At 32.0% G+C, this 12465-nt stretch overlaps 1 protein-coding gene across 1 annotated transcript; it reads right to left on the reverse strand.

Moving 5' to 3' along the window:
- Positions 1-1284: 1284 nt before the first annotated feature.
- Positions 1285-11694, reverse strand: LOC308431195 (olfactory receptor 8G1-like; the record flags this gene model as incomplete). The annotated part of the gene is made up of 2 exons (XM_080930559.1): positions 1285-2212; positions 10763-11694. The coding sequence occupies 2 exons, from the start codon at positions 11692-11694 to the stop codon at positions 1285-1287; spliced, it is 1860 nt and encodes a 619-aa protein (XP_080786685.1).
- Positions 11695-12465: the final 771 nt, after the last annotated feature.

Consider the following 12465-nt stretch of genomic DNA (forward strand, 5'->3'; position numbering starts at 1 on the left):
ATTAATAAAATCCATTTTATATCCTTTCCATTACATATTTCCTTAACTATTTATGTTTTCTGGGCCTAAAATCAACATTAATATTCTATTTGAATAGTTTGACCAAATTTATAATTTCTGATTTATGTTATCTTTTATGTCATTGACATTATTTTTATATTTATAAAGCACATTTCTTTTCTCTTTTGTTTGTGTGTTGTTGTGGTTTTTCTATGAGACATTGGCATGTAGAGTCAGATTTTTTTTTATTTTCTTGGTATGGAAATTTGTTCCACCTTGAGAGTGAGGTTGTTGTGTTCTCTGAAATTCTCATAAGGGTATCATGTTTTTGAGCAACCATGTGTACTTTGTGTTCAGAATCAGCGTTAATGTATAATTAGAGTATCAGAAGATGTTCTAGTTCTAATCCCATTTGGGTGAAGTTAATTTTTTTTATCAAAATCATAAACCCAATGATTTTTACCATGTTCTTATTGCAGATATTCAAAAGTTTGTAGAAGTGGACACAGAGATCTATGTGTTTGTCAAGTCACCAGGTAAAAGATCCTAGAAAAAGAAAGTTGCAGGGTTTGTCTCGTATCATGTATTCTAGGATGTAGTTGGTGCTGAGGGAGTGCTGCATTTAGAACAATAACAATAGATAGAAAGCTTCTAAGGAGCAATACCTGAACTTGTCCTGTGACTTTTCAATGCATATGTATACAATCATCCAAGCATATGTACACATTAAGAACATAGAAATATACACATGCATATCCCCAAACAAAAAAAAAAACAAAATAAAAAATACACAATGACACATTTGTGTGATGATTTATTTCAGATAATATGAGTAATATGTTTCAAAACTTTCACTTTTAACATAAGGAAGCCAATAGTTTCTTACATATTCTTGAAGACCTTGTAAAATTTAGGTTCAATGGATTTTAACCAAGACAGCAAATACTGTGTTAAACATAGAATGATTAATAAGCAATAATGTTTGGTACATATTGCATGCTACTTGCCTATATTGGAGAAAATAAATATTAAGAAAATTATCATGGACTGGTACCAGCAAATATGGATAATTGACAGTGACACCAAAGAAGAGGATATGAGGTAAAATATTGCCGAAAAATAATATTAAGAAAGCCTTGAGAGAAAAAAAAATGTCATAGAATCTCAAGAACTGAAGAGAAAGATTACACCATGACTCAATTAAGACATATTCAATGCACATTATGTAGTGGTGCTAAGTTGAGAAGTAATGATACACTATATACACTATACTTATCAGTAAAATTATCTTCTTTTTATAATTTTTTTCAGAGCAATTTTCACATCCTTATTTCTCAGACTGTAGATCAGGGGGTTGAGCATGGGAACTATGATGGTGTAAAATACAGAAGACACTTTTCCTTCATCCAAAGAACTGAAAGATGATGGGTTAAGATACATTACTGCAGCAGAACCGAAAAAGACAGCAACAGCTAAGATGTGGGAGCTGCAGGTGCTGAAGGCTTTGGATCTGCCCTCTGTGGATTTAATGCGTAGGATGCTGATAATGATAAAAACATAAGAACTGACAATTATTAGGTTTGGAAAAATGGTATTAATTACACTAATAATTAGAATCATTAACTCATTTAGGAAAACATTAGAACAGGAAAGCTTAATGATAGAAATAAGGTCACAGAAATAATGGTTGATCAAATCAAATCTGCAGAAGTCAATTCTGAACATAAACCCTAGGTGAACTGATGCACAAAGTATGCCCATCATGTAAACTCCTAAAACAAGAGAAAGGCACTTACGTTGAGACATTATGATACTGTAAAGCAAAGGCCTGCAGATGGCAACATAGCGGTCATATGCCATTGCAGATAACATGTAACATTCTGAAATAACGAAAAGGAGAAAAAGATAAAGTTGAATCATGCACTCAGGGTAGGAAATATCATTCTTCTCCTTCACAAAGTTCACCAGCATTTTGGGAGTAATGGCAGTAGATTGGCAGAGGTCAATGAAGGACAGGCTACAGAGGAAGAAGTACATAGGGGTGTGCAGGTGGGAGCTGAGAAGGATCAGGATGATCATGCCCAGGTTCCCCAGCACTGAGAGCAGATAGATTCCAAGAAAGAGGAAGAAGAGAGGTAGCTGCAGTTCAGGTTGGTCTGTTAAGCCAGAGAGGAAGAATTCAGTCACTGTGGAGTGATTGGCTTTTTCCATACTGGCTGGTCAGAATCTGAAAGGAGAAGATTTGGACTTTGAATGATATAGTTGCTCTTCTTGTAGAAGCAAATACAACCTTAAAGTCTATATGATCTCTTCCTGCTCTATCATATTCACTATATTGAAGTTGTCTCATTTTCATATCTTCTACATTTGAGCTTCAAAATTAATGATATATTTTCAAAAATATTAATTTGTCTTTGTAGTGTTGAATTTTTTTAATTTTTAACTTTGTATTTAAATATGACAAACCTCTGCACCTAGTACTTTGAAATACTATCTCTAAACCACATCATTATCAGAAAGTACATCCAAGTTATTGAAGGAGCCTATTTGATTAATGAATTCAATCTTTTTTCAAATCCCAACCGTGCCTAAATCATAAATGGACGGGGCCTACCTATAAAATGGCAAACACTGGCAAAATTTCTGGAACAAAAATCTTAGTGTTTTAAATTTTCTGCTTACCGTTTCAACTTCTGTCAATCAAAGGGTTTCAAAAGCATATTCACAGGAAGAAAATAGCAAGAATTACAGATTGTATTTTTGTTCTGTAACATTATACATACATATATACATATTATATGTTAACTGTTCCACAAAGTAAACATTCATAAAAAAAATTAGAATTGATTATTTTAATTTTACTTGCAGATGATTTTATCACATTAAAGAGACCCCTCCAAAAGAAATCCCACCACATGACTCCTACTCCTGGTAAAATTTGTCAACAAAATATGATGATACAAAATTTATTCACAGAAATCAGTAGCGCTCCTGTGTGTAAATAACCATTTTCTGGAGAAAGAAGTTGGGGAAACATTACCTTTGATAACAGCCATATTATATATAATATGTGTGTGTGTGTGAGAGAGAGTGCATGTATGTATGTGCGTATGTATGTATATATGTGTATATGTATGCATGTATATATGTATATATATATATATATATATATATATATATATATATATATATATATACATATGTATATATATATATTACGTTGGTGTTACTTTAACCAACAAGTAAATGATTTGCATGAGGGGAAGGGTAAACATATTGGTGAAAGAAATTCGTATGGATGAGATTGGGAGGAGAGGACAGAGATTGTAAGGTTGAGGGGAGCAGCATCCACAAGTGAAATAAATTTTTAAAAAATCAGGTAACTTTTCCATAAGAAACAATATTCTACGTTATTTTCTGGCTTTTCTGAACATTTTTCCACATACACATATATACACAGACATGCACACACACACACACACACACACACACACACACACACACACACACACACACACACACACAAACAAGCAAACTCACATACACAAAACAAAAACACATGTTTCATAATGAAATGGAATTTAATGAGATTGCAAAGTTTCTATAAGGCTAAGGATACTGTCAAGAAAAGAAAACAGCAGCCAACAGATTGGGAAAAGATATTTACCAACCCGACATCAGATAAAGGCCTAATATCCACGGAATAAAAAGAACTCAAGAAGTTAGACACAAGAGAATCAAACAACCCTATTGAAAAATGAAGTGCAGAGCTAAACAAAAAGTTCTCAATTGAGATATATCGAACGGCTGAGAAGCATTTAAGGACGTGCTCGACATCATTAGCGATCAGGGAAATGCAAATCAAAACAACCCTGAGATTCCACCTCACACCAGTCAGAATGGCTAAGATCAAAAATTCAGATGACAGCAGATGCTGGCGTGGATGTGGAGAAAAAGGAACACTTCTCCACTGTTGGTAGGATTGTAAACTGATACAACCACTCTGGAAATCAGTCTCGGGATTCCTCAGAAACTTGCACATTGTACTACCTGAAGACTCAGTTATTCCACTTCTGGGCATATACCCCAGAGAACCTCCAGCATACAACAAAGACACATGCACCAGAATGTTCATAGCAGCTCTATTTATAATAGCCAGAAGCTGGAAAGAACCCAGATGTCCTTCAGAAGATGAATGGATACAAAAATTGTGGTATATTTACACATATTTTTACATTATATTTACTCAGCCATCAGAAACAATGACTTTATGAAATTCTTAAGAAAATGGATGTATCTAGAGAATATCATCCTGAGTGTGATAACCCAGAAACAAAAGAACAGAAATAATATGCAGTCATTCATAATTGGATACCAGAAAGCTCTGAACACCCCAGAAACAACTCACAGGCAATATGAAGTTCAAGAAAAACAATGGCCAAAAAAAATGAAAAACCATTATGCTTAATATTTACACACCAAGAAATCTTTGACTATTTCCAGGTTACATCTTGTTTTACATGTACTTTATGCTCATTGTAACTAGTAAGATTTTAATGCATACTATCAAACCTTTAATAAAATCAAGTACTGTCAAAAATGTTTTCCTATACTTTTATGCAAAAATGCTTAAAATCTGTACATTTATCTTAGTTTTTTAAAATAAAGTTGTTCAATTAAATAAAATAAATAAATAAATATAAATAAAATCTTATTTCATTTAAAAATAAGAAATTAATAAGCAACTTTTTAGAAAATATTAGATGAAAGAAGTCTAACAATAATACTTACCAGGTTCCAATATGATTTGTAAAAGAAACAGTTTCATTTGGGGTTGTAATTCAAAGTCCCTATAAGTGAGACAGCTTTATCCAAAAAGCTATGAGTTTTTTCCATTGATAGACATTGGATTTTTTATTTTCGTAAGTAAGGCCAAAGACAACCTAAAAATTAAATTCACAGTGGGCTTCCACACTATAATCTATACCCCCAAAGAAGCCAAAGGAGGATGTCTGAATCTTTTTCAAGAGGCAAAATAAAACAGGTGTCAGATGTAGACAGAAGTAGGGACCAGGATAGGAGAGAGAATGGGGAGAAAAAAACAAACATGCTCTTTGTTAGACTTTCAGTATAGTAATGTACAGTCTGTTAAATAGCCTCTTATTAACAATAGCAGATTTCAAGATTTGTTTTAGCTAGTATTGCAAATAACAGTGCTGTTTTTTACTGTTATTTTTCAATCATAATATTTTTGAAACTACACATAGAGTAAGAATTTAAAAATAGCATTGTATAAAACATCAAGAGCTAAGAATCTAATTGCTTGGGATATATTTAATAACAGTCATTCCATATATAACACTTAAATAATCTCCAGGAAAACAAGAAACTACTTTATATTAGTATGTGAAGAGATTAACTATAGTCATGAATTAGAAGACACATTTCTGAAAAGATAATGTGTCTCAAGTTTATATACTAGTTAATATCATTCGTTTCCCATGAATAACATGTTTAAAGCTAGTGAACTCCTTATATTATGACTAAGCTCTGAATGGACAATAACTTACGTTCCAGTTCTATAATTTATAAAAATATAAGTTTATACTAACAATAATAGAAAATCAAGATGTTGACACTCAAAATGTTACAAATATTGACTGTTACCTCCATAGTATTTACATAGTGATGAGCTCCCCCTCATACTCTGTAGTTTTCTCCTTTGAGTCCTGTTTAGTTCTATATCAGCATATAGGGTCAGCAAATGTATGCCTACCTAGCTTCCATTCATCTTGCCTCAATTATGAAAATTTGATATTAAAACTGGGGTTTCACTTTTTTATTCAAGATATGATAGACAATATTGATCCTATACTAGCATGTGGTATAGCCTTTTGTGACCCTATTGAAAAATAACAGAGTTAAAAAGATGTAATATACAGTCATTGTTGCATGCATTTGAGTACAAAACAATAGTTTATGCAGGGGTTCCTCATATAGTCACCTGGGAAATCACAGCACTAATCAAAACTATGAATATTAAAACATAAACACGCTTAGAAATAAAAATAGATGTTCCACAGCCACATTTTCATCTTCTGATGCTGAAACACAATCAGAGCACAGTAATTGTAATAGTTACTTTGTCTCCCATACGTGAGTCCACAGTTATTAATAATTTATGTATCTTGGCACTTCAAAAAAAATAAGATCCTGTGTGAATCTATTTTAAAGTGGTGTAACCTGTAGTTTCTTGCAACTGATCATCATCACTGAACTTTCAAATATTTCTAAGTTATGCTTGGTAATGATTGACATTTATTTCTTTAATATAAGTTTTTATCACATACACAAGATGCAGAAAGTGAGGTTTAGAAATGTGGACTCATTAAATATTAAATAAGAAACATCAAATCAGTTATACTGATTTTTGTGCATATAAATCATAGAAATGAATTAAATAAGGAAAAATTTATTAATCTATAGATTGTTTTTAAATGGCTATTATATACTTTGAGTCCATATGTAAGGCTAAAGGTACATATTCATTTCAATGATACAATGGAATTTACAGACTAGGAGAAAACAAAGGTAAATACCGAATCTTCATGATAATATGAATCTTTGATTATGGTAAATCATACTATGTTATCTTAGGTTATCCTAACAATTTAACACGGTGATCCCTAAAAGATATCTGATACGTCTTCTCAGCTCAGAAATGGCTGAACTGATAAGCAGCCAAGAAGTCAAAGTGAAATGTGATATTTTAAGCTATGCACCTCTTAGTGAGTGACCAGCATTTCCCATAACTGTAGCCTCTCTCAAGCACTTCCTAATGCCTCCATTTTATCTGCTTTCCAGGAAGTGAGCAAACAATGATATAGTGCTATTTTGCTACAATTAATGTTATTGCTGTAGCTGCAGATGCTCTTGCGAAGGAAAGGAGACACTGGCAAGATAAAATGCAGAAGCTGACAGATTCTTGGCAAACATTTAAGGATAGTATACAGTTTACATGTTAAACAGCTTTTGCTGTTTGCTGTTGGGAAGCATGAGTTATACATGATTCAATAATTATAAAGAAATATTATGTACGTTTGTTATTTTAAAGTGGAACACATGGTTTATTCTTATTAGTGGATTATACTAAGTCATATATCTGAAGTTAACTGTCTAGCCATTTTGATCCTGGTAAGTTCTTCCTAAATACAACCCTCTCCTTCTCTGATAATCACACTTGGCTATTTGCAGATCATACACTACATGACTATCATTTCATCTTCTCCATTTTGGATTGCATTTATTCTTGAAAGAGTGTCACTAAGCACTTTTTATTATCTGATTAATATGTATTTTCTTTTATATCCTATTTTAACTGTGGTTAACAGGGTTCATTTTCCATGATATTTTAATGAATTAATGCTAAAAGGTATTCAGAATACTGCAATTTCTGAACCACACATTTACTTGAGCCATAAACTACACCAATGACAAGTTGAACTTACTTTGTTTCTCCTTATTAATACACATGGCCCATTACTGGATTTTAAAGGTACCCTTATGGTGTGGTATACCTAGACCTTAAATAATTAATAATTCAAGAGCTAAGAATGTAGCACTGTGGCAATTCTCAGTATTTAAAAATCATTATGTTTAATCTTTACAGACCAAGAAAACTTCGACTATTTCCATGTTACATTTTGTTTTACATATACTTTATGCTCATTGCAACTAGTAAGTTTTCAATGCATACTATCAAACCTTTAAAAAACTCAAGTACTGACAAAAGCGTCTTCATATAGTTTTATGCAAAAATGCTTTCCAAATCTGTACATTTATCTGTTTTTTTAAATAAATTTGTTTGCTTACAAAAAAAATAAATGGTTAATTATTTGTATGAATGGGGAATATTTATTTACTTTAGAATGATTTGATAGTGATTGCTTAAGGCCTTATAGTCCTAATTGACAAATGTGAGTATGTGAAACAAACCTTTTTACCTAAATTTACTTCTACTGAAGTTCTCAATATCAAGTCTTATTTGCTGCGTTAAAATGTCACTAATCCTGTCCCTGGAAGAAGTACGCACCAGCTATTCTACAGTTTGTATTGAGAAGATAAAGCCTAGTTCTCCATGGCAACAGTACCTCTGAGCATGGTATGGATTTCAAGTCATGATCCAGGACTCACTTATTTTGGGCCTCTGAAATTTCAAATTCACATCCACAGTTATAGTCACTTGAGCAACTGGAAGGTCTATCCCGAATTTAAGACCTTCAGCTAGAGTATGTCAGGAAGTAAAGATTCTCTAAGGACTCCCATTATTCTAAAACTATGCTCATGAGAAAATAAACAATTATCAGGGTTAATTTCCCAATTGCCAAGTTATTTTTTAATGGATTTCTCTCTTGCCTAACTTTCAGATTCTAATAAAATTTTCAGTGTGTAGCTCATTGAAGAACAGTGATAAAATTCTTATTTTTATCCAGAAGATGTGGGCTGTTCTGAAATATGTGCATTTCTTAAGAGCCTCTATCTGACATTACTGATGCAATGGGGTAACTAGGTTTTAGATGAACAATGGCTTTTCTTATGAGATATGTCATATTCCTTATAAGTTTAATGATATTAAATAATTAATATATTCAGTGTTTGGCATATTACATGAATATTATTAACAGATTTTATAAAAATCAAAACTGCCATGATTTTCTCAAAATGTAAGAATCCCAGGAGAACTGAATGGACTAAATGAGGGAGATGGGACATCACTGGGTCTATAAAAACAGTTGAGTTATTTCATAACTGACCGTTAGAACCCACAATAATGTAAATTCTCAAACTACCAAAAATGTTTTTTAAGGCTAAAATGTTATCTATTGTAACCAATTCTAAAAATACCATATAAATAATATTTGAAAGAATTTAAAGTTTGTAAGTGACACTTCATTGAATATGTGATAGCTTTCTTCAAGTGTTCTTCAAATCCTATAATTAATATGTGCTGGACTCCCTTTTAACATGTTATTATTCAACATATATATGATGAATATGTTATTTCCATCCAAGCACAAGAGACTAGCAGTAGACTTGCATAACGTCAGATTCATAGAGTTCAAAAATGATCAAGAATATATGTGGACATTAAAATTCAACTATATGATATGTTCTATTTTATGAATGGCATAATTTTAGGTCCCTCAGGAAACAGCTGTATAGAACTGTGGCCACGTTTGTTATCACTCTACTGTTCCTCTAAGGGTCTGAACAATTCTCAATATGGTAGATCAAAAGGTCTGTGCATAAAAATAAATAATACTCTAGTTAGAGAATAATCAAAGATATAAGCAGACCTACAAAAAATATACAAACAAATAAATAAACAAATTGAAACATTTTTCCTGGGTAGCCAGTTTATTGAACATATTATATTTATATAAATAAAGTTTACCTATATTATGTATTATGTATATAAATTGTTTTTAAACCACAATTATACTGATGTCATCATATGTGGAATTATGTTTTCTGTTGATATGGATAATCTTCAGCAATCAAAGGGCTTAGTTTTGTTCTAACTTTATTACATAGATTTTCATTGTTGAACCATAAATTATCAAACATAATTACCTTTAACACTCAACAAGCTTGAACATCAAGACAAATAGGCATTACACAAGGATTTCTTTATGAACAGGATTTAATGAACTCAGAAATCAGTTACTCACATCTTATCTCACTTGAACTGCTTTGTAAGAGAAATACTATAGATTTTGAAAAATTTAAATTCTTATGTAAAATAGATCAGTGTGTCATTTGCATTCAACATATTTTCCAAGCATGCATACAGAATAATATTAAAATAAATAAGATTTACAAAACACACTTAATACAATTTAATTTAAAAATAAATGTGGTTTCTTGGAACAATAACAAACCATTGTTAGATATAGATAGTATGTATGTCAAACTTTTTTGTTAAATATTTCATAAAAGGAATTGAAAAGTATTGTGAATTTAATAACTTCTAAGAATAGTTTTAGGACCTGTGCAGAAATAAGTCATAAGAACAGTAAATGCTGCTTGGATATGTTAGTTGTAATCACTTTGGCTAAAACATGGTGGTATAAATGAATTCACCAGTGAACAAAACCAAGGATACTGGATCAGGCACAAGATCAACACATACAATTTTCTCTAAGATGGAAATAAGATGACAATTGGGAATCTAAATTAATATACTAAAGAAAGAAGTTAATGAAGATTCACAAAAGAATAGGCCAGAAAGTGGACTTTCCAGGAAGTTTCCAAACTAAAAATCCTAAGGCTTATAGTTCTTTCATTTTTTTTTCACATAGACAGGATTAACATGACTTTGGAAATATATCTTTAACATCCAAAATTAGAAAGTAATTTTTTAACCTACTGTACAGTCAATGTGATAAAAAGTTGATGTGATTGACAGAATAAGGTAAATATGTTGATGACATCCTCATCATTTCTTTTACTTTTAACTCTATGTTAACAATATGTCATAATATTATTAGAGGACTAGGAATAGATGATTATTGGATGATTTTATATATATATATATATATATATATATATATATATATATATATATATATATATATATATGATAAAATTAAATTATCTGAAAAAATGATTGAAATATTAACAAATGAATTAAAGTAAATAATAGAAAATGTATCAGGTGATGACTATATTCTAATAAATAAATCTCCTTACTTCAGTTTACATGAACAATTTTCTTTCTATTATTTTCTTCAGGGCAATACTGACATCCTTATTTCTCAGGCTGTAGATCAAGGGGTTCAGCATGGGCACAACAATGGTGTAAAACACAGAGGAAACTTTCCCTTGGTCCATGGAGCTGACTGATGATGGCTGCAAGTACATGAATGCAGCAGACCCAAAAAAGATAGCCACAGCCAAGATGTGGGAGCTGCAGGTACTGAAGGCTTTGGATCTGCCTTCGGTAGAACGAATGTGTAGGATGGTGGCAATGATAAAGATGTAAGAAGTAAGAATAGTCAAGGTTGGAACAACAATGTTAAATGTACCAAAGCATAAAATTAACAATTCATTAATGTAAGTACTAGAGTGAGCAAGCTCCAGCAGGGGAAGGAGATCACAGAAATAGTGGTTGATCACATCTAAATTACAAAATTGTATTCTGATCATGAAGCCTGTATGAGCTGATGCACAAACCACACCAATAATATAGACTCCAGAGATCAGGGAAATGTAAATCTGATGGGACATGGTTACATTGTAAAGCAAGGGGTTACAGATCGCAACATACCGATCATATGCCATTGCAGCTAACATATGACATTCTGCAATAGCAAAAATTAAAAAGAAATAGAGCTGAGTCATGCATCCACTGTAGGAAATGATGTTCTTTTCTGTCAAAAAGTTCACCAACATTTTGGGAGTAATAACGGTGGAATGGCAGAGATCAATAAAGGACAAACTACTGAGGAAATAGTACATGGGTGTGTGCAGGTGAGAACTGAGCCCAATCAGTGTGATCATGCCCAAATTCCCCACTACAGTGACCACATAAATTCCCAGGAAGAGGAGAAAGAGAGGGATCTGTAGTTCTGGATTCTTTGAGAGTCCAGTCAGAATGAACTCAGGAATCATGCAATAGTTTCCTATTGCCATATGCTCTGTTCAAATATCTGTTCAAATAAGAAAGAAAATATATATGTTGCAATGACTTTGTTATTATTTTAATTGAAGAAGAGCTCTAAATGTATATAACTTTTAATTTAATATGTATTTTCCATTATTTATAAAAAATAATTTATAATACATGTGATAAGATACTGTCCATGAGCACTTTTATCATTTCAGCAATGTCTTCATTTGAAGCTGGCATGTACTGTATGAGAACTAAATCTCATAATACTCTAAAGTGATATGGAATCTTTCAAGAGAGAAAAGTAACCAATAGTTCCACCCATCTAAAACTACTAAGATCTACAACAATTGAAAGTGTGGCAAGATGTCCTCAAGAGTGATTTTGGCACTAAAATTAGGGTGGTAACTAAATACTACATAGTTGAACTTAAGACCTGCTCAAAAGTAGGCCTAGCAATAAAAACCTTACTTCCTAATTCCTGCCTCATGAATTCATACAACTTAAAGAAGAATCTATTACTGTCACTTTCTTAAATCAGCATAATTTGTAAATATATTTGAAATACCTATTCTTGCATCTGGAGGTAGATTGCCTCTCCAGTCTCATCAAACAAGCTTCTTTTCTAGCAGATAGAGACTATTACTAAAAGTTACAATTGGTCAAAATTCAATGAAATGAGTTTCAAAGCCCCAGTTGATGCATCTATAACATGCAATCTGCACCTGACGCTCAGGGTACATAACAAATTAGGGTTGCAAAATTATAAGAAGCAGAAGACCACGAAGTCTGCT

This window comes from Micromys minutus (genome assembly GCF_963924665.1).
Source record: "Micromys minutus genome assembly, chromosome: 16".
NCBI classification, from domain to species: Eukaryota; Metazoa; Chordata; class Mammalia; order Rodentia; family Muridae; genus Micromys; species Micromys minutus.